This window comes from Salmo salar, unplaced genomic scaffold (genome assembly GCF_905237065.1).
Source record: "Salmo salar unplaced genomic scaffold, Ssal_v3.1, whole genome shotgun sequence".
In the NCBI taxonomy this organism is placed as follows: Eukaryota; Metazoa; Chordata; class Actinopteri; order Salmoniformes; family Salmonidae; genus Salmo; species Salmo salar.
Window position 1 is genome coordinate 424,266 of NW_025548272.1, and position 24,334 is coordinate 448,599.

The 24,334-nt window shown below is 47.3% G+C and overlaps 1 protein-coding gene across 5 annotated transcripts in view; it reads right to left on the bottom strand.

The window, feature by feature from the left end:
- Positions 1-21,865, bottom strand: part of LOC123723905 (sperm-associated antigen 1) — a gene marked incomplete at its 5' end in the record, with an annotated part of 38,975 nt that extends 17,110 nt beyond the window's left edge. For all 5 annotated transcript variants that reach the window (XM_045712138.1, XM_045712136.1, XM_045712137.1 and 2 more), the window contains 5 exon segments: positions 66-207; positions 2,142-2,299; positions 6,066-6,218; positions 15,141-15,240; positions 21,428-21,865. In XM_045712138.1, the coding sequence (XP_045568094.1) occupies positions 66-207; positions 2,142-2,299; positions 6,066-6,218; positions 15,141-15,240; positions 21,428-21,865 (991 nt within the window).
- Between the last annotated feature and the right edge of the window lie 2,469 nt (positions 21,866-24,334).

The following is a 24,334-nucleotide window of genomic DNA, read 5'->3' on the forward strand; positions in this document are numbered from 1 at the left end:
TGTTTGAATACTTTCAGAACGCCCCTGTACATGTTAGGATGAAGTAGACACTGACAGGTCCTTACCTGTTGGTGTAGATGGGACATTCCTCTGGTTTCAGCTTAAGGCATTCACTGTACGTCCTCACAGCCTCCTGGAACTGGCCTTTCTTCACAAACTCATTCCCTTCTTGTTTCAGTGAATTGAAACAGACTTCTGCTTTTTGAGCTGCAAGGCAAAGCAAGAAACGGTGTTGGTTGAGTAAATGTGTGACATCATACTGAGTAATTTGACCAAAATGTTTTTATTATTTTGTAAGAATCGTATTTCACTAAAATAAGTGAGTGGTAATTTTGTCCTTAAAATCCAGGGTAAAAATAGGTCAAATCAGCAGTCATTCATGTGATAACGGACAGCTAATCAATTAGACCACTGGGGTGTTCTGGGAAAAAGCTGCCAGCTCCGTTCTTCCATTAATCACAGTTAAAACATAAATTATGGTTGGCTGCAGCACGGCCCTGAGGCTGGGACTGGGGCTGAGGCTGGGGCTGGGGCTGGGACTGGGGCTGGGACTGGGGCTGGGACTGGGGCTGGGGCTGGGACTGGGACTGGGACTGGGGCTGGGACTGGGGCTGGGACTGGGGATGGGGCTGAGGCTGGGGCTGGGACTGGGACTGGGGCTGAGGCTGGGGATGGGGATGGGACTGGGGCTGGGACTGGGACTGGGGCTGGGACTGGGACTGAGGCTGGGACTGAGGCCGGGACTGGGACTGAGGCTGGGACTCTAATCATTGTCCTGTTATAAAGACTCCAGCAGCAGACAGTCTGTCTCCTCTCTCTGTCCCCCTCCAGTCCTCCAGCAGACAGTCTGTCTCCTCTCTCTGTCCCCCTCCAGTCCTCCAACAGACAGTCTGTCTCCTCTCTCTGTCCCCCTCCAGTCCTCCAGCAGACAGTCTGTCTCCTCTCTCTGTCCCCCCCCAGTCTGTCTCCTCTCTCTGTCCCCCCCAGTCTGTCTCCTCTCTCTGTCCCCCCCAGTCTGTCTCCTCTCTCTGTCCCCCTCCAGTCTGTCTCCTCTCTCTGTCCCCCCCAGTCTGTCTCCTCTCTCTGTCCCCCCCAGTCTGTCTCCTCTCTCTGTCCCCCTCCAGTCTGTCTCCTCTCTCTGTCCCCCTCCAGTCTGTCTCCTCTCTCTGTCCCCCTCCAGTCTGTCTCCTCTCTCTGTCCCCCTCCAGTCTGTCTCCTCTCTCTGTCCCCCTCCAGTCTGTCTCCTCTCTCTGTCCCCCCCAGTCTGTCTCCTCTCTCTGTCCCCCCCAGTCTGTCTCCTCTCTCTGTCCCCCTCCAGTCTGTCTCCTCTCTCTGTCCCCCTCCAGTCTGTCTCCTCTCTCTGTCCCCCTCCAGTCTGTCTCCTCTCTCTGTCCCCCTCCAGTCTGTCTCTTCTCTCTGTCCCCCCCAGTCTGTCTCCTCTCTCTGTCCCCCCCAGTCTGTCTCTTCTCTCTGTCCCCCTCCCTTCCTCCAGTCCTCCAGACTATAAGACCATTGAAGGTTCCAGCTCACAGCAGAAAGAGGATGAAGAATGATGACGATGATGATGCTGATGATGCTTGCTGCACAGAAAATGTCACCCTATTCCCTATTGCACTGCGTTTAACCCTGGGCTCTGGCCAAAGGTAGTGCACTATATAGGGAATAGGGTGCTATGGGCTCTGGTCAGAATTAGTGAACAACATAGGGAGTAGGGGGTCATTGTGGACTCATGCTGTGAGTCAGGCTGAATGTAGTCTCTCGTGACAGAGGAAACGGCTGGTCAGCGGAACGCAGGTTAGCTTCTGGGTGACGACACTCTTAGAAAAATAGGTGCTATCTGGAACCTAAAAGAGTTATTCAGCGGTCCCCGTAGGAGAAACCTTTGAAGAACCCTTTTTGGTTCCAGGTAGAACCCTTTTTGGTTCCAGGTAGAACCCTTTTTGGTTCCAGGTAGAACCCTTTTTGGTTCCAGGTAGAACCCTATTGGGTTCCATGTAGAACCCTTTTCCCCAGAGAGTTCTACGTGGAACCCAACAGAGTTCTTTCCTGGAACCAAAAAAAGGGTTCTCCAACGGGGGACAGCCGAAGAACCCCCGTTGGAACTCTTTTCTTCTAAGAGTGTGGACCCCCCCCCCCACTACCTGCGTGGTGCTTGGCCTTCTCTGCTCTGGCCTGTAGGACCTCAGCGCTGGGCGGTTCCTCCCTGCGGTGCTGCTGAGCTGACAGCGGGACCAGAGGGATCTCAGGGAGTTTCTCTCTCCACTGCTCTCCATCCTGCTCTATCAGTAACCTCGTGATCCTGGAGGAACCAGACGTACAGGAGAGAGACACACACACACACACACACACACACACACACACACACACACACACACACACACACACACACACACACACACACACACACAGATCGTGTTATCCTCCCAGCTGTCCCTGCTGTTATGCAAGCAGCAGGACAGTGTATAAATAGCATGGAGCTGCAGTAGCTAGAGGACTGGAGGACTGCAGGTAATTCACACTACAACCGTTGTGCGTGAAGAAGATGGACGTCTGAGCTGGAGTCTTTAGTTTGAGGGGAATCTGACCTTTCAAACAAATCTCAATCACTTCGTATAGTTGTTACTGCAGGGTGGATCAATTCTGTTAACTTTCCAAAAATGTCCAGGTTTACCTGTTAACACAGTCTAATGAGGGTGGGGTAGTTTACCTGTTAACACTGTCTAATGAGGGTGGAGTAGTTTACCTGTTAACACTGTCTAATGAGGGTGGGGTAGTTTACCTGTTAACACTGTCTAATGAGGGTGGAGTAGTTTACCTGTTAACACTGTCTAATGAGGGTGGAGTAGTTTACCTGTTAACACTGTCTAATGAGGGTGGAGTAGTTTACCTGTTAACACTGTCTAATGAGGGTGGAGTAGTTTACCTGTTAACACTGTCTAATGAGGGTGGAGTAGTTTACCTGTTAACACTGTCTAATGAGGGTGGAGTAGTTTACCTGTTAACACTGTCTAATGGGGGTGGAGTAGTTTACCTGTTAACACTGTCTAATGAGGGTAAAGGTGAGGGTGGAGTAGTTTACCTGTTAACACTGTCTAATGAGGGTGGAGTAGTTTCCCTTTTAACACTGTCTAATGGGGGTGGAGTAGTTTACCTGTTAACACTGTCTAATGAGGGTGGAGTAGTTTACCTGTTAACACTGTCTAATGAGGGTAAAGGTGAGGGTGGAGTAGTTTACCTGTTAACACTGTCTAATGAGGGTAAAGGTGAGGGTGGAGTAGTTTACCTGTTAACACTGTCTAATGAGGGTAAAGGTGAGGGTGGAGTAGTTTACCTGTTAACACTGTCTAATGAGGGTGGAGTAGTTTACCTGTTAACACTGTCTAATGAGGGTGGAGTAGTTTACCTGTTAACACTGTCTAATGAGGGTGGGGTAGTTTACCTGTTAACACTGTCTAATGAGGGTGGAGTAGTTTACCTGTTAACACTGTCTAATGAGGGTGGAGTAGTTTACCTGTTAACACTGTCTAATGAGGGTGGAGTAGTTTACCTGTTAACACTGTCTAATGAGGGTGGAGTAGTTTACCTGTTAACACTGTCTAATGAGGGTGGAGTAGTTTACCTGTTAACACTGTCTAATGGGGGTGGAGTAGTTTACCTGTTAACACTGTCTAATGAGGGTAAAGGTGAGGGTGGAGTAGTTTACCTGTTAACACTGTCTAATGAGGGTGGAGTAGTTTCCCTTTTAACACTGTCTAATGGGGGTGGAGTAGTTTACCTGTTAACACTGTCTAATGAGGGTGGAGTAGTTTACCTGTTAACACTGTCTAATGAGGGTAAAGGTGAGGGTGGAGTAGTTTACCTGTTAACACTGTCTAATGAGGGTAAAGGTGAGGGTGGAGTAGTTTACCTGTTAACACTGTCTAATGAGGGTAAAGGTGAGGGTGGAGTAGTTTACCTGTTAACACTGTCTAATGAGGGTGGAGTAGTTTACCTGTTAACACTGTCTAATGAGGGTGGGGTAGTTTACCTGTTATCACTGTCTAATGAGGGTGGAGTAGTTTACCTGTTAACACTGTCTAATGAGGGTGGAGTAGTTTACCTGTTAACACTGTCTAATGAGGGTGGAGTAGTTTACCTGTTAACACTGTCTAATGAGGGTGGAGTAGTTTACCTGTTAACACTGTCTAATGAGGGTGGAGTAGTTTACCTGTTAACACTGTCTAATGAGGGTGGAGTAGTTTACCTGTTAACACTGTCTAATGAGGGTGGAGTAGTTTACCTGTTAACACTGTCTAATGAGGGTAAAGGTGAGGGTGGAGTAGTTTACCTGTTAACACTGTCTAATGAGGGTGGAGTAGTTTACCTGTTAACACTGTCTAATGAGGGTGGGGTAGTTTACCTGTTAACACTGTCTAATGAGGGTGGAGTAGTTTACCTGTTAACACTGTCTAATGAGGGTAAAGGTGAGGGTGGGGTAGTTTACCTGTTAACACTGTCTAATGAGGGTGGAGTAGTTTACCTGTTAACACTGTCTAATGAGGGTGGGGTAGTTTACCTGTTAACACTGTCTAATGAGGGTGGAGTAGTTTACCTGTTAACACTGTCTAATGAGGGTGGAGTAGTTTACCTGTTAACACTGTCTAATGGGGTGGAGTAGTTCACCTGTTAACACTGTCTAATGGGGGTGGAGTAGTTTACCTGTTAACACTGTCTAATGAGGGTAAAGGTGAGGGTGGAGTAGTTTACCTGTTAACACTGTCTAATGAGGGTGGGGTAGTTTACCTGTTAACACTGTCTAATGAGGGTAAAGGTGAGGGTGGAGTAGTTTACCTGTTAACACTGTCTAATGAGGGTGGAGTAGTTTACCTGTTAACACTGTCTAATGAGGGTGGAGTAGTTTACCTGTTAACACTGTCTAATGAGGGTGGAGTAGTTTACCTGTTAACACTGTCTAATGAGGGTGGAGTAGTTTACCTGTTAACACTGTCTAATGAGGGTGGAGTAGTTTACCTGTTAACACTGTCTAATGAGGGTGGAGTAGTTTACCTGTTAACACTGTCTAATGAGGGTAAAGGTGAGGGTGGAGTAGTTTACCTGTTAACACTGTCTAATGAGGGTGGAGTAGTTTACCTGTTAACACTGTCTAATGAGGGTGGGGTAGTTTACCTGTTAACATTGTCTAATGAGGGTGGAGTAGTTTACCTGTTAACACTGTCTAATGAGGGTAAAGGTGAGGGTGGGGTAGTTTACCTGTTAACACTGTCTAATGAGGGTGGAGTAGTTTACCTGTTAACACTGTCTAATGAGGGTGGGGTAGTTTACCTGTTAACACTGTCTAATGAGGGTGGAGTAGTTTACCTGTTAACACTGTCTAATGAGGGTGGAGTAGTTTACCTGTTAACACTGTCTAATGGGGTGGAGTAGTTCACCTGTTAACACTGTCTAATGGGGGTGGAGTAGTTTACCTGTTAACACTGTCTAATGAGGGTAAAGGTGAGGGTGGAGTAGTTTACCTGTTAACACTGTCTAATGAGGGTGGGGTAGTTTACCTGTTAACACTGTCTAATGAGGGTAAAGGTGAGGGTGGAGTAGTTTACCTGTTAACACTGTCTAATGAGGGTGGAGTAGTTTACCTGTTAACACTGTCTAATGAGGGTGGGGTAGTTTACCTGTTAACACTGTCTAATGAGGGTAAAGGTGAGGGTGGAGTAGTTTACCTGTTAACACTGTCTAATGAGGGTGGAGTAGTTTACCTGTTAACACAGTCTAATGAGGGTGGAGTAGTTTACCTGTTAACACTGTCTAATGAGGGTGGGGTAGTTTACCTGTTAACACTGTCTAATGAGGGTGGAGTAGTTTACCTGTTAACACAGTCTAATGAGGGTGGAGTAGTTTACCTGTTAACACTGTCTAATGAGGGTGGAATAGTTTACCTGTTAACACTGTCTAATGAGGGTGGAGTAGTTTACCTGTTAACACTGTCTAATGAGGGTAAAGGTGAGGGTGGAGTAGTTTACCTGTTAACACTGTCTAATGAGGGTAAAGGTGAGGGTGGGGTAGTTTACCTGTTAACACTGTCGTGTGCAGCCTGCACACTGATATCTATCTGTAGCACGGTCTTGTAATCCACGTAGGCCTGTCGGTACCGCTCCATAGTCTCATAAGCCATGGCTCTGCGTAGGAGGGGCTTCAGGGAGAAGGGCTGCAGCTCCAAGGACCTGCCGGTTTAAATAGAATGAGACTGAGGACAGGAAGGGATCAAGCCTGGCTCTGTATACACCTACAGTACAGTACCTAGCTACCTAGCGCATGTAGCATGAGACTGAGGACAGGAAGGGATCAAGCCTGGCCCTGTATATACCTACAGTACAGTACCTAGCTACCTAGCGCATGTAGCATGAGACTGAGGACAGGAAGGGATCAAGCCTGGCCCTGTATATACCTACAGTACAGTACCTAGCTACCTAGCGCATGTAGCATGAGACTGAGGACAGGAAGGGATCAAGCCTGGCCCTGTATATACCTACAGTACAGTACCTAGCTACCTAGCGCATGTAGCATGAGACTGAGGACAGGAAGGGATCAAGCCTGGCCCTGTATATACCTACAGTACAGTACCTAGCTACCTAGCGCATGTAGCATGAGACTGAGGACAGGAAGGGATCAAGCCTGGCCCTGTATATACCTACAGTACAGTACCTAGCTACCTAGCGCATGTAGCATGAGACTGAGGACAGGAAGGGATCAAGCCTGGCCCTGTATATTCCTACAGTACAGTACCTAGCTACCTAGCGCATGTAGCATGAGACTGAGGACAGGAAGGGATCAAGCCTGGCCCTGTATATACCTACAGTACAGTACCTAGCTACCTAGCGCATGTAGCATGAGACTGAGGACAGGAAGGGATCAAGCCTGGCCCTGCATATACCTACAGTACAGTACCTAGCTACCTAGCGCATGTAGCATGAGACTGAGGACAGGAAGGGATCAAGCCTGGCCCTGCATATACCTACAGTACAGTACCTAGCTACCTAGCATGAGGCTGAGGACAGGAAGGGATCAAGCCTGGCCCTGTATATACCTACAGTACAGTACCTAGCTACCTAGCATGAGACTGAGGACAGGAAGGGATCGAGCCTGGCCCTGCATATACCTACAGTACAGAACCTAGCTACCTAGAGCATGTAGCATGAGACTGAGGACAGGAAGGGATCAAGCCTGGCCCTGTATATACCTACAGTACAGTACCTAGCTACCTAGCGCATGTAGCATGAGACTGAGGACAGGAAGGGATCAAGCCTGGCCCTGTATATACCTACAGTACAGTACCTAGCTACCTAGCTACCTAGCGCATGTAGCATGAGACTGAGGACAGGAAGGGATCAAGCCTGGCCCTGTATATACCTACAGTACAGTACCTAGCTACCTAGCGCATGTAGCATGAGACTGAGGACAGGAAGGGATCAAGCCTGGCTCTGTATATACCTACAGTACAGTACCTAGCTACCTAGCGCATGTAGCATGAGACTGAGGACAGGAAGGGATCAAGCCTGGCTCTGTATATACCTACAGTACAGTACCTAGCTACCTAGCTACCTAGCATGAGACTGAGGACAGGAAGGGATCAAGCCTGGCTCTGTATATACCTACAGTACAGTACCTAGCTACCTAGCTACCTAGCTACCTAGCATGAGACTGAGGACAGGAAGGGATCAAGCCTGGCCCTGTATATACCTACAGTACAGTACCTAGCTACCTAGCGCATGTAGCATGAGACTGAGGACAGGAAGGGATCAAGCCTGGCCCTGTATACACCTACAGTACAGTACCTAGCTACCTAGCGCATGTAGCATGAGACTGAGGACAGGAAGGGATCAAGCCTGGCCCTGCATATACCTACAGTACAGTACCTAGCTACCTAGCGCATGTAGCATGAGACTGAGGACAGGAAGGGATCAAGCCTGGCTCTGTATATACCTACAGTACAGTACCTAGCTACCTAGCATGAGACTGAGGACAGGAAGGGATCAAGCCTGGCCCTGTATATACCTACAGTACAGTACCTAGCTACCTAGCTACCTAGCATGAGACTGAGGACAGGAAGGGATCAAGCCTGGCCCTGTATATACCTACAGTACAGTACCTAGCTACCTAGCGCATGTAACATGAGACTGAGGACAGGAAGGGATCAAGCCTGGCCCTGTATATACCTACAGTACAGTACCTAGCTACCTAGCGCATGTAGCATGAGACTGAGGACAGGAAGGGATCAAGCCTGGCCCTGTATATACCTACAGTACAGTACCTAGCTACCTAGCGCATGTAGCATGAGACTGAGGACAGGAAGGGATCAAGCCTGGCCCTGTATATACCTACAGTACAGTACCTAGCTACCTAGCTACCTAGCGCATGTAGCATGAGACTGAGGACAGGAAGGGATCAAGCCTGGCCCTGTATATACCTACAGTACAGTACCTAGCTACCTAGCGCATGTAGCATGAGACTGAGGACAGGAAGGGATCAAGCCTGGCCCTGCATATACCTACAGTACAGTACCTAGCTACCTAGCGCATGTAGCATGAGACTGAGGACAGGAAGGGATCAAGCCTGGCTCTGTATATACCTACAGTACAGTACCTAGCTACCTAGCTACCTAGCATGAGACTGAGGACAGGAAGGGATCAAGCCTGGCCCTGTATATACCTACAGTACAGTACCTAGCTACCTAGCGCATGTAGCATGAGACTGAGGACGGGAAGGGATCAAGCCTGGCCCTGTATATACCTACAGTACAGTACCTAGCTACCTAGCGCATGTAGCATGAGACTGAGGACAGGAAGGGATCAAGCCTGGCCCTGTATATACCTACAGTACAGTACCTAGCTACCTAGCGCATGTAGCATGAGACTGAGGACAGGAAGGGATCAAGCCTGGCTCTGTATATACCTACAGTACAGTACCTAGCTACCTAGCGCATGTAGCATGAGACTGAGGACAGGAAGGGATCAAGCCTGGCCCTGTATATACCTACAGTACAGTACCTAGCTACCTAGCGCATGTAGCATGAGACTGAGGACAGGAAGGGATCAAGCCTGGCCCTGTATATACCTACAGTACAGTACCTAGCTACCTAGCTACCTAGAGCATGTAGCATGAGACTGAGGACAGGAACGGATCAAGCCTGGCTCTGTATATACCTACAGTACAGTACCTAGCTACCTAGAGCATGTAGCATGAGACTGAGGACAGGAAGGGATCAAGCCTGGCTCTATATATACCTACAGTACAGTACCTAGCTACCTAGAGCATGTAGCATGAGACTGAGGACAGGAAGGGATCAAGCCTGGCCCTGTATATACCTACAGTACAGTACCTAGCTACCTAGCGCATGTAGCATGAGACTGAGGACAGGAAGGGATCAAGCCTGGCCCTGTATATACCTACAGTACAGTACCTAGCTACCTAGCGCATGTAGCATGAGACTGAGGACAGGAAGGGATCAAGCCTGAAGTTTTGGCTTCCCCCAAAAATGTACCGATAAAAAAATAAATATATATATATATTTTTCGTCTCTGTGTTTTCATAACTTTCCTTCAATTCGCAAGAGGCTGAATGTATCTCACCACAGAAAGTATCCGAGCGAGCGAAACAGCGCCCCTCTGTATGTGTAGGCCATCTATCTGATGCAGTATCACATTGCTGCCGCCCGTAGCATTGAATACAAGTGAAGCCAGCGAGCATTTCACCACCCTTGTAAAAAAATTAATATATATATATATATATATATATATATATATATATATATATATATATATATATATAAAATAATAGCCAATCAGCGTTGAGCTAAACTGAGTGAGCTCAACTGTGAATGGTCCTGGCGCACCCCAAAAAAAAAAAAGTGTCAAAAGAAGCCAGTTTAGATTTGGCTTCACTCCTATCACAGAGAAATACGTCATCGATTTGGGGCGGCAGGTAGCCTAGTGGTTAGAGCGTTGGGAAATGGTTACTGGATCGAAACCCCGAGCTGACAAGGTCTGTCGTTCTGTCGTTCTGCCCCTGAACAAGGCAGTTTAACCCCACTGTTCCCCGGTAGACCGTCATTGTAAAATAAGAATTTGTTCTTAACTGACACGCCTTGGTTAAATAAAGGTTCAATAAAATAACTTGGATTGTTGCATCTCGTTGTGTTGTTGTCCTCTGGTGGCCAGCTAGCTAAAATGGTCCCTTTCCTAAATTAGCCTGGGATGGAGATGGGGATTTGGACTTGTGGTTTTACTTAATTCTCTGTACTGACCAATGATTATAACGGCGATTCTGATCCAACCATTAATTCATACATTGTTGTGTCCCCGGCCTGAGAGGATGTTAGTTCAATATGTAACTAGATGTAGAAGGCTAATGCTAACTAGCTAACGATGCCCACGAATGGAACTTATGCTAGTGAGTAATCATTTTATCCAGGTTAGCCTCGGACAACAACAAAAATAAAAGCGTTTACTGTATGAGAGTCATAGACGTTTCGTCAACATGAAAGAGAGGAAGAGGGAATTGGAGTTTCTATACAAGTAGGGTGAGTCAATATGTTTTATTTTCTACTTCAACGAACGCGCACACGCGCACGCACGCACACACACGCACGCACACACCACCACCACACACACACACACACACACACACACGACACACACACCACACACACACGACACACACACCACACACACACACACACACACACACACACGCATACACACACACACACACACACCACACACACACACACACCACACACACACACACACGCATACACACACACACACACACACACACACACACACACACACACACACACACACACACACACACACACACACACACACACACACACACACACACCACACACACACACACACACACACACACACACACACACACACACACACACACACACACACACACACACCAAATCAGATGTATTACACTCAGGTTTCGCGATGAAATAAAGGTGTGGTTGAACGTATTATTATTGTCTCGGGCCTTAGGCCTGATCTGTCATGATGTCAAGGCATATGAACTAACAGGTTATAGAGCAAACAACGCAATTATCACAACTCATATGTTGTAATATGGATTTTATTTTCCTGGCTTGGCTTCCCCAGTGATTTTACCCATGCACCAGAACTTCAACCAGGCCAACCAAGCCTCCTCTATGGTGATGTCTCCTCAGAACTTCAACCAGACCAACCAAGCCTCCTCTATGGTGTTGTCTCCTCAGAACTTCAACCAGGCCAACCAAGCCTCCTCTATGGTGTTGTCTCCTCAGAACTTCAACCAGACCAACCAAGCCTCCTCTATGGTGTTGTCTCCTCAGAACTTCAACCAGGCCAACCAAGCCTCCTCTATGGTGATGTCTCCTCAGAACTTCAACCAGACCAACCAAGCCTCCTCAGAACTTCAACCAGGCCAACCAAGCCTCCTCTATGGTGATGTCTCCTCAGAACTTCAACCAGGCCAACCAAGCCTCCTCTATGGTGATGTCTCCTCAGAACTTCAACCAGACCAACCAAGCCTCCTCTATGGTGATGTCTCCTCAGAACTTCAACCAAACCTCCTCAGAACTTCAACCAGACCAACCAAGCCTCCTCAGAACTTCAACCAGACCAACCAAGCCTCCTCATACCCTCGTAAAACTGACCATCCTACCGATCTTCGACTTCGGCGATGTCATTTACAAAATAGCCTCCAACACTCTACTCAGCAAACTGGATGTAGTCTATCACAGTGCCATCGGTTTTGTCACCAAAGCCCCATATACTACCCACCACTGCGACCTGTACGCTCTCGTTGGCTGGCCCTCGCTTCATACTCGTCGCCAAACCCACTGGCTCCAGGTCATCTACAAGTCTCTGCTAGGTAAAGCCCCCGCCTTATCTCAGCTCACTGGTCACCATAGCAGCACCCACCTGTAGCACGCGCTCCAGCAGGTATATCTCACTGGTCACCCCTAAAGCCAACTCCTCCTTTGGTCGTCACTCCTTCCAGTTCTCTGCTGCCAATGACTGGAACGAACTACACAAATCACTGAAGCTGGAGACTCATATCTCCCTCACTAGCTTTAAGCATCAGCTGTCAGAGCAGCTCACAGATCACTGCACCTGTACATAGCCCATCTGTAAATAGCCCATCCAATCTACCTCTTCCCCATACTGTATTTATTTATTTATCTTGCTCCTTTGCACCCCAGTATCTCTACTTGCACATTCATCTTCTGCACCCCCTACCATTCCAGTGTTTAATTGCTATACTGTAATTACTTCGCCACCATGGCCTATTTATTGCCTTACCTCCCTTATCCTACCTCATTTGCACACGCTGTATATAGATTTTCCTACTGTATTATTGATTGTACGCTTGTTTTACTCCATGTGTAACTCTGTGTTGTTGTATGTGTCGAACTGCTTTGCTTTATCTTGGCCAGGTCGCAGTTGTAAATGAGAACTTGTTCTCAACTAGCCTACCTGGTTAAATAAAGGACTTGTTCTCAACTAGCCTACCTGGTTAAATAAAGGTGAAATAAATATATCGTTTAGGACCTTGAGCGTGGCTGAGGTGGACCCATGACCAGCTCGGAAACCAGATTGCATAGCGGAGAAGGTACGGTGGGATTCGGAATGGTCGGTGATCTGTTTGTTAACTTGAATTTCGAAGACCTTAGAAAGGCAGGGAATAGACTGGTCCCTGTGGTCTGCAGTAGGGCACTATATAGGGAATAGACTGGTCCCTGTGGTCTGCAGTAGGGCACTATATAGGGAATAGACTGGTCCCTGTGGTCTGCAGTAGTGCACTATATAGGGAATAGACTGGTCCCTGTGGTCTGCAGTAGGGCACTATATAGGGAATAGACTGGTCCCTGTGGTCTGCAGTAGGGCACTATATAGGGAATAGACTGGTCCCTGTGGTCTGCAGTAGTGCACTATATAGGGAATAGACTGGTCCCTGTGGTCTGCAGTAGTGCACTATATAGGGAATAGACTGGTCCCTGTGGTCTGCAGTAGTGCACTATATAGGGAATAGACTGGTCCCTGTGGTCTGCAGTAGGGCACTATATAGGGAATAGACTGGTCCCTGTGGTCTGCAGTATGGCACTATATAGGGAATAGACTGGTCCCTGTGGTCTGCAGTAGGGCACTATATAGGGAATAGACTGGTCCCTGTGGTCTGCAGTAGGGCACTATATAGGGAATAGACTGGTCCCTGTGGTCTGCAGTAGGGCACTATATAGGGAATAGACTGGTCCCTGTGGTCTGCAGTAGTGCACTATATAGGGAATAGACTGGTCCCTGTGGTCTGCAGTAGTGCACTATATAGGGAATAGACTGGTCCCTGTGGTCTGCAGTAGTGCACTATATAGGGAATAGACTGGTCCCTGTGGTCTGCAGTAGTGCACTATATAGGGAATAGACTGGTCCCTGTGGTCTGCAGTAGTGCACTATATAGGGAATAGACTGGTCCCTGTGGTCTGCAGTAGTGCACTATATAGGGAATAGACTGGTCCCTGTGGTCTGCAGTAGTGCACTATATAGGGAATAGACTGGTCCCTGTGGTCTGCAGTAGTGCACTATATAGGGAATAGACTGGTCCCTGTGGTCTGCAGTAGGGCACTATATAGGGAATAGACTGGTCCCTGTGGTCTGCAGTAGTGCACTATATAGGGAATAGACTGGTCCCTGTGGTCTGCAGTAGGGCACTATATAGGGAATAGACTGGTCCCTGTGGTCTGCAGTAGTGCACTATATAGGGAATAGACTGGTCCCTGTGGTCTGCAGTAGGGCACTATATAGGGAATAGACTGGTCCCTGTGGTCTGCAGTAGTGCACTATATAGGGAATAGACTGGTCCCTGTGGTCTGCAGTAGGGCACTATATAGGGAATAGACTGGTCCCTGTGGTCTGCAGTAGTGCACTATATAGGGAATAGACTGGTCCCTGTGGTCTGCAGTAGGGCACTATATAGGGAATAGACTGGTCCCTGTGGTCTGCAGTAGGGCACTATATAGGGAATAGACTGGTCCCTGTGGTCTGCAGTAGTGCACTATATAGGGAATAGACTGGTCCCTGTGGTCTGCAGTAGGGCACTATATAGGGAATAGACTGGTCCCTGTGGTCTGCAGTAGGGCACTATATAGGGAATAGACTACCATTTGGGACAGAGACTAAGGAGGACTGTTCTGGAAGTTGTTGGTTGTGCTTTACTGTTCTCTTGACTATTAAATCAAACTTGATGTAAATAATAATATCTATAATAATGTAAATAATAATAATGTCTATAATAATGTATATAATAATGTATATAATAATGTAAATAATAATGTAAATAATAATGTCTATAATAATGTATATAATAATGTAAATAATAATGTAAATAATAATGTCTATAATAATGTATATAATAATGTAAATAATAATGTCTATAATAATGTAAATAATAATGTATATAATAATGTAAATAATAATGTCTATAATAATGTAAATAATAATGTCTATAATAATGTATATAATAATGTAAATAATAATGTCTATAATAATGTATATAATAATGTATATAATAATGTATATAATAATGTAAATAATAATGTCTATAATAATGTAAATAATAATGTCTATAATAATGTATATAATAATGTATATAATAATGTAAATAATAATGTCTATAATAATGTATATAATAATGTAAATAATAATGTCTATAATAATGTATATAATAATGTAAATAATAATGTCTATAATAATGTAAATAATAATATCTATAATAATGTAAATAATAATGTCTATAATAATGTCTATAATAATGTCTATAATAATATCTATAATAATGTAAATAATAATGTCTATAATAATATCTATAATAATGTATGTAATAATGTCTATAATAATGTAAATAATAATGTCTATAATAACGTATATAATAATATCTATAATAATGTCTATAATAATATCTATAATAATGTAAATAATAATGTCTATAATAATGTAAATAATGTCTATAATAATGTCTATAATAATATCTATAATAATGTCTATAATAATGTCTATAATAACGTCTATAATAATGCAGGTAGAGTTGTAGAGGGAGGGTCTCACCTGGTGCAGTCCTGTATACACTCAGAGCTGTTTCCATCTTTCAGGTAGCAGGCCGCTCTGTTAGAGTAGAGCACACCCAGGTCCTCAGGACTGTCCATTCCTATCAACCAGACACAGAGACATTATTACCCAGGTCCTCAGGACATTATTACCCAGGTCCTCAGGACATTATTACCCAGGTCCTCAGGACATTATTACCCAGGTCCTCAGGACTGTCCATTCCTATCAACCAGACACAGAGACATTATTACCCAGGTCCTCAGGACTGTCCATTCCTATCAACCAGACACAGAGACATTATTACCCAGGTCCTCAGGACTGTCCATTCCTATCGACCAGACACAGAGACATTATTACCCAGGTCCTCAGGACTGTCCATTCCTATCGACCAGACACAGAGACATTATTACCCAGGTCCTCAGGACTGTCCATTCCTATGGAACAGATACATTATTACCCAGGTCCTCAGGACTGTCCATTCCTATGGACCAGACACAGAGACATTATTACCCAGGTCCTCAGGACATTATTACCCAGGTCCTCAGGACTGTCCATTCCTATCAACCAGACACAGAGACATTATTACCCAGGTCCTCAGGACTGTCCATTCCTATCAACCAGACACAGAGACATTATTACCCAGGTCCTCAGGACTGTCCATTCCTATGGACCAGACACAGAGACATTATTACCCAGGTCCTCAGGACATTATTACCCAGGTCCTCCATCGTGGGGCTGTAGTGGTCAGTCTGAGTGGGCTGTCGATGCAGAGCCTCCTGCTGCTTGCTACTGTCACGTCCCGACCAGTGAAAGAGGTCATTTGCCGTAGTAGAATGGTCAGGGCGTGGCGGGGGGGGTATTTTGGGGTTTCTGTTTCTATGTGGGTTTGTTCTAGTTATCTATTTCTATGTGTTGGTTTTCATGTTTCGGCCGAGTATGGTTTCCAATCAGAGGCAGGTGTCTTTCGTTGTCTCTGATTGGAAACCATACTTAGGCAGCCTGTTTTTCCTTTGGGGATTGTGGGTAGTTGTTTTCCGTTCCCAGTCTAAAGTACCTGACGGGACTGTTGTTGGTCGTTTTTTGGCACTATCCACACTGCGTCTCGGTGTCCATTTCACGACCCCCCGTGACAGCTAGTATGAATCATTGATAAAGTTCTGAGGTGAGAATAATGAGGGAAGTATTTTTGGGTTTTTTAATGTACCACAGTATGAAAGTAGTAGTTGAATGTGCCCCTTGGTTGTGGGTGTGAGACTGACTGGGCTCAGAGGACTGTACTGGGATCAGATGTTAGGAATACACTGTTATAATGTGACTGACTTCCAGAGGACTGTACTGGGATCAGATGTTAGGAATACACTGTTATAATGTGACTTCCAGAGGACTGTACTGGGATCAGATGTTAGGAATACACTGTTATAATGTGACTTCCAGAGGCCTGTACTGGGATCAGACGTTAGGAATACACTGTTATAATGTGACTTCCAGAGGACTGTACTGGGATCAGATGTTAGGAATACACTGTTATAATGTGACTTCCAGAGGACTGTACTGGGATCAGATGTTAGGAATACACTGTTATAATGTGACTTCCAGAGGACTGTACTGGGATCAGATGTTAGGAATACACTGTTATAATGTGACTTCCAGAGGACTGTACTGGGATCAGATGTTAGGAATACACTGTTATAATGTGACTGACTTCCAGAGGACTGTACTGGGATCAGATGTTAGGAATACACTGTTATAATGTGACTTCCAGAGGCCTGTACTGGGATCAGATGTTAGGAATACACTGTCATAAAGTGACTTCCAGAGGACTGTACTGGGATCAGATGTTAGGAATACACTGTTATAATGTGACTTCCAGAGGACTGTACTGGGATCATACACTACATTCCTAACCTGATTGGACCAAATGCTTTACAGGAAGTCAACCAAATGCTTTACAGGAAGTGGAACGTTGTATCTTAATGACTATGGCACTTCTAGTCTTTGGCCCGCTACGACTACGGCTGGTGGAAAAGCCGGTCTGGACACATCGGAGACGCTTCAGTTGCCACTGCCTGTGACACATTTCTCCCTGCAGAGCGTAAGCCAGGGCCGCCCTCCTCTCCTCCTAGAAGGAACTTCCTGTGTGTGGTAAGGGGGGTAAAGGCATGTGACTCCCAAGTGACATCATCACCCTTTCATTTAGTCAGCGTCACTAAAGACAGACAGAGAGAGAGAGATCACATAGGAGGGGCTTGGTAGGCAGACAGACAGGTAGGTAGGCAGACAGGTAGGCAGGCAGGCAGGCAGACAGGTAGGCAGGCAGGCAGACAGGTAGGTAGACAGACAGGCAGGCAGGTAGACAGACAGGTAGGCAGGCAGGCAGACAGGTAGGCAGACAGGTAGGCAGGCAGGCAGACAGGTAGGCAGGCAGACAAACAGGTAGGCAGGCAGTCAGACAAGCAGGCGGTCAGGCAGGCAGGTAGACAGGCAGACAAACAGGTAGGCAGGCAGTCAGACAAGCAGGCGGTCAGGCAGGCAGGTAGACAGACAGGCAGGCAGGTAGACAGACAGGCAGGCAGGCAGTCAGGCAGACAGGCAGGCAGGTAGACAGGCAGGCAGGCGGTCAGACAGACAGACAGGCAGGCAGGCAGGCAGTCAGGCAGACAGGCAGGCAGGCGGTCAGACAGACAGACAGGCAGGCAGGCAGGCAGGCAGACCACCTCATGACACCAAATAGCATGAATAACCCTGCATTATACTGTGTATGACAGCAGTAACTGTGAAAGGCTTCAGTGTATCACATGATGTTCAGTCACTTTCACAGTAGACTAGTGGTGATAGTGGTGGAGAGGAACGAGGAGAGAACAGATTGATGGAGAGGAGAGATTTATTTATAAAGCCTTTTTTTACATCAGCCCATGTCACAAAGTGCTGTACAGAAACCCAGCCTAAAACCCCAAACAGCAAGCAATGCAGATGTAGAAGCATGGTGGCTAGGAAAAACTCTCTAGAAAGGCCAGAACCTAGGAAGAAACCTAGAGAGGAACCAGGCTATGAGGGGTGGCTAGGAAAAACTCCCTAGAAAGGCCAGAACCTAGGAAGAAACCTAGAGAGGAACCAGGCTATGAGGGGTGGCTAGGAAAAACTCCCTAGAAAGGCCAAAACCCTAGGAAGAAACCTAGAGAGGAACCAGGCTCTGAGGGGTGGCTAGGAAAAACTCCCTAGAAAGGCCAGAACCTAGGAAGAAACCTAGAGAGGAACCAGGCTATGAGGGGTGGCTAGGAAAAACTCCCTAGAGAGGAGAGGAGAGAGTGATGGGAAGGAGAGAAGAGGAGAGAGTGATGGAGAGGAGAGGAGAGAGTGATGGGAAGGAGAGGAGAGAGTGATGGAAAGGAGAGGAGAGGAGAGAGTGATGGGAAGGAGAAGAGAGACTGATGGGAAGGAGAGGAGAAACTGATGGGAAGGAGAAGAGAGAGTGATGGGAAGGAGAGGAGAGAGTGATGGGAAGGAGAGGAGAAACTGATGGGAAGGAGAAGAGAGAGGAGAGCGTGATGGGAAGGAGAGAGTGATGGGAAGGAGAAGAGAGCGTGATGGGAAGGAGAGGAGAAACTGATGGAGAGGAGAGACTGATGGGAAGGAGAGGAGAGAGTGATAGAGGAGAGAGTGATGGAGAGTGATGGGAAGGAGAGGAGAGAGTGATGGAGAGGAGAGAGTGATGGAGAGTGATGGGAAGGAGAGGAGAGAGTGATGGAGAGGAGAGAGGAGAGAGTGATGGAGAGGAGAGAGGAGAGAGTGAAGGAGAGGAGAGACTGATGGGAAGGAGAAGAGAGGAGAGAGTGATGGGAAGGAGAAGAGAGAGGAGAGAGTGATGGAGAGGAGAGTGTGATGGGAAGGAGATGAGAGGGAGGGGAGAGAGTGATGGGAACGAGAGGAGAGAGTGATGGAGAGGATAGAGTGATGGGAAGGAGAGGAGAGACTGATGGGAAGGAGAAGAGAGTGATTGGAAGGAGAGGAGAGAGGAGAGAGTGATGGGAACGAGAGGAGAGAGTGATGGAGAGGAGAGAGTGATGGGGAGGAGAGAGTGATGGAGAGGAGAGTGTGATGGGAAGGAGAGGAGAGGGAGGGGAGAGAGTGATGGGAACGAGAGGAGAGAGTGGAGAGGATAGAGTGATTGGAAGGAGAGGAGAGAGGAGAGAGTATTGGGAAGGAGAAGAGAGAGGAGAGAGTGATGGGAAGGAGAGGAGAGAGGAGAGATATAGTGGATGGTTCTTGCAGCAGTTTCTTTATTCAGTCAGAGGAGATTTACTACTGCAGCCAGTCAGTCAGTCAGTCAGCCAGTCAGCCAGCCAGCCAGTCAGCCAGTCAGTCAGCCAGTCAATCAGTCAGTCAGCCAGTCAATCAGTCAGTCGCCGCCACCCAGCACCTGGTTCAATTTCACAGTGAGCGGTCAGAAGTCACGTGACCTGAGAGGAACTGAGCCCTTCCCGCCTGGCCAGGGTATGTCTGAACTCCAGACAGCTAAAACAGACTCACCACACTGCCAATAACCAACCAACCACTACTGCCAATAACCAACCACTACTGCCAATAACCAACCAACCAACCAACCACTACTGTGATGAGTCACTATGCTCCTCTACACCTGGACGTTGTCATGAATCAGGAGTGCACACTACCGCTCAACAGTTTGGGCTCACTTAGAAAAGCACTTTTTTTGGTATATTAAAATAACATCAAATTGATCAGAAATACAGTGTAGACATTGTTAATGTTGTAAATGACTATTGTAGCTGGAAACGACAGATTTTTAATGGAATATCCACATAGGCGTACAGAGGCCCATTATCAGCAACCATCACTCCTGTGTTCCAATGGCATCGTTGTGTTAGCTAATCCAAGTTTATCATTTTAAAAGGCTAATTGATCGTTAGAAAACCCTCTTGCAATTATGTTAGCACAGCTGAAAACTGTTGTTCTGATTAAAGAAGCAATAAAACTGGCCTTCTTTAGACTAGTTGACTATCTGGAGCATCAGCATCTGTGGGTTCGATTACAGGCTCAAAATGGCCAGAAACAAAAACCTTTCTTCTGAAACTCGTCAGTCTATTCTTGTTCTGGGAAATGAAGGCTATTCCATGCGAGGAATTGCCAAGAAACTGAAGATCTCGTACAACGCTGTGTACTACTCCCTTCACAGAACAGCACAAACTGGCTCTAACCAGAATAGAAATAGGAGTGGGAGGCCCCGGTGCACAACTGAGCAAGAGGACAAGTACATTAGTGTCTAGTTTGAGAAACAGACACCACACAAGTCCTCAACTGGCAACACCGACTGGCTAAATGCTGCCGGTAATGACATCACATCACATCGACTGGCTAAATGCTGCCGGTAATGACATCACATCACGCCGACTGGCTAAACGCTGCCGGTAATGACATCACATCACACCGACTGGCTAAATGCTGCCGGTAATGACATCACGCCGACTGGCTAAACGCTGCCGGTAATGACATCACATCACACCGACTGGCTAAATGCTGCCGGTAATGACATCACCCCGACTGGCTAAATGCTGCCGGTAATGACATCACATCACACCGACTGGCTAAACGCTGCCGGTAATGACATCACATCACGCCGACTGGCTAAACGCTGCCGGTAATGACATCACGCCGACTGGCTAAACGCTGCCGGTAATGACATCACATCACGCCGACTGGCTAAATGCTGCCGGTAATGACATCACATCACGCCGACTGGCTAAACGCTGCCGGTAATGACATCACATCACACCGACTGGCTAAACGCTGCCGGTAATGACATCACATCACGCCGACTGGCTAAATGCTGCCGGTAATGACATCACATCACACCGACTGGCTAAACGCTGCCGGTAACGACAAGTCACACTATCATGTGATGTGATTGAGTGATGAGAATAACATTGCTGTTACAGAGGTTAGTTTTATTACTGCGGTAACTGTACTGACCTTTGGTTTGCTGTGGCCACTCACTGAAAACACGAGCTGCCAATATCAGGCAAAAACTAACGCACTGATTTAACCTTTATAAAAACAAAATACTAAAGCTGTGGCATTAGTTGCTAGATTACCTACATAGGTTGTTTTTTGGGGGGGAATGTCCGTGGAAAATGTAGAATGAACAACAAAACTAATAAGGAATTTGTTTAGCTTGTCTCGCTAAGTTATTATAGATCCCAACTCTAGCTGAACGACAGTTATTAGTAAAAGCTCTGTGAACCAAACCCAACACCATAATACTGTAAACCTACCTGAGTCTGTGAAACCCGTGATGGCCTGGGAGTATTTGTCCAGCGCATCTGCAAACTGTCCATTCTTAAAGAACAGGTTTCCTTCGTTCTTGAGCCGCGCCAGCGGTGGGGGTAGGGCCCCACAAGGGGCGTCAAGGTTGCTTCCGTCTCCCCCAGCCGGACTGGATCCTTTAGAGTCCCTCCTGACAGAGCCCCGAGCTCCGTTCCGCAGACCTTTGTCCGACGTCGGATCCTGTTGGTTCACCTTGTACTTCTCCGCAATCCCTCCGCGGTTTTTCCAGTGGCCTCCGTGTGAATTGTGGTCCGTATGCGGGCCGGGGCCCCCTTCCCCTCCTCTGCCGTGGGGCTTCTTCTGAGCATTTCCCATGTCTCCCCTCTCGGCAGGAGCAACAGCAGCACTCTCCCCTCCCACAGCTTCGCTAGGCTCAACCGGACAAGCTGCCAAGCACAGAACACACCCACAGGAAGCAGTCAGCGGTTACATCACAGTGGGGGAGGGGTTGGTAAATGCAAAGCCGTTTGAAAGGGAGTTCCAGGAAGACGCTCTGTCTCTCTCTCTCTCTCTCTCTCTCTCTCTCTCTCTCTCTCTCTCTCTCTCTCTCTCTCTCTCTCTCTCTCTCTCTCTCTCTCTCTCTCCCTGTCTCTCTCTCTCTCTCTCTCTCTCTCTCTCTCTCCCTGTCTCTCTCTCTCTCTCTCTCTCTCTCTCTCTCTCTCTCTCTCTCTCTCTCTCTCTCTCTCTCTGTCTCTCTCTCTCTCTCTCTCTCTCTCTCTCTCTCTCTCTCTCTCTCTCTCTCTCTCTCTCTCTCTCTCCCTGTCTCTCTCTCTCTCTCTCTCTCTCTCTCTCTCTCTCTCCCTGTCTCTCTCTCTCTCTCTCTCTCTCTCTCTCTCTCTCTGTCTCTCTCTCTCTCTCTGTCTCTCTCTCTCTCTCTGTCTCTCTCTCTCTCTGTCTCTCTCTCTGTCTCTCTCTCTCTCGCTCTCTGTCTCTCTCTCTCTGTCTCTCTCTCTCTCTCTCTCTCTCTCTCTCTCTCTATATCTCTCTCTCTCTCTCTCTCTCTCTCTCTCTCTCTCTCTCTCTACCAGGCAGCCCAGCAAGCCGTTGGTGATGCAGTTAGAGAGGGGGAGGGGTGGAAAACAACCACACACACAGACACTGGTCTGAAGAATGTCATGTTACTGAGACAGGGGCTGGGGGGGGAATGGCAGATAGTCAGTAGGATGTTATATTACTGAGAAAGGGGCTGGGGGGGAATGGCAGATAGTCAGTAGGATGTGATGTTACTGAGACAGGGGCTGGGGGGGATGGCAGATAGTCAGTAGGATGTGATGTTACTGAGACAGGGGCTAGAGGGGAATGGCAGATAGTCAGTAGGATGTCATATTACTGAGACAGGGGCTAGGGGGGAATGGCAGATAGTCAGTAGGATGTGATGTTACTGAGACAGGGGCTGGGGGGAATGGCAGATAGTCAGTAGGATGTGATGTTACTGAGACAGGGGCTAGGGGGGAATGGCAGATAGTCAGTAGGATGTTATATTACTGAGAAAGGGGCTGGGGGGAATGGAAGATAGTCAGTAGGATGTGATGTTACTGAGACAGGGGCTGGGGGGATGGCAGATAGTCAGTAGGATGTGATGTTACTGAGACAGGGGCTAGAGGGGAATGGCAGATAGTCAGTAGGATGTCATATTACTGAGACAGGGGCTAGGGGGGAATGGCAGATAGTCAGTAGGATGTGATGTTACTGAGACAGGGGCTGGGGGGGAATGGCAGATAGTCAGTAGGATGTGATGTTACTGAGACAGGGGCTAGGGGGGAATGGCAGATAGTCAGTATGATGTCATATTACTGAGACAGGGGCTAGGGGGGAATGGCAGATAGTCAGTAGGATGGGATGTTACTGAGACAGGGGCTAGGGGGAATGGCAGATAGTAAGTAGGATGTCATATTACTGAGACAGGTGCTAGGGGGGGAATGGCAGATAGTCAGTAGGATGTGATGTTACTGTAGACAGGGGCTGGGGGGGAATGGCAGATAGTGTAGGATGTGATGTTACTGGAGACAGGGGCTAGGGGGGAATGGCAGATAGTCAGTATGATGTCATATTACTGAGACAGGGGCTAGGGGGGAATGGCAGATAGTCAGTAGGATGGGATGTTACTGAGACAGGGGCTAGGGGGGAATGGCAGATAGTAAGTAGGATGTCATATTACTGAGACAGGTGCTAGGGGGGAATGGCAGATAGTCAGTAGGATGTGATGTTACTGAGACAGGGGCTAGGGGGGAATGGCAGATAGTCAGTAGGATGTGATGTTACTGAGACAGGGGCTAGGGGGGAATGGCAGATAGTCAGTAGGATGTGATGTTACTGAGACAGGGGCTAGGGGGGAATGGCAGATAGTCAGTAGGATGTCATATTACTAAGACAGGGGCTAGAGGGGAATGGCAGATAGTCAGTAGGATGTCATATTACTAAGACGGGCTAGGGGGGAATGGCAGATAGTCAGTAGGATGTCATATTACTAAGACAGGGGCTAGAGGGGAATGGCAGATAGTCAGTATGATGTCATATTACTGAGACAGGGGCTAGGGGGGAATGGCAGATAGTCAGTATGATGTCATATTACTGAGACAGGGGCTAGGGGGAATGGCAGATAGTCAGTAGGATGTGATGTTACTGAGACAGGGGCTAGGGGGGAATGGCAGATAGTCAGTAGGATGTGATGTTACTGAGACAGGGGCTAGGGGGAATGGTAGATAGTCAGTAGGATGTGATGTTACTGAGACAGGGGCTAGGGGGGAATGGCAGATAGTCAGTAGGATGTGATGTTACTGAGACAGGGGCTAGGGGGGAATGGCAGATAGTCAGTAGGATGTGATGTTACTGAGACAGGGGCTAGGGGGGATGGC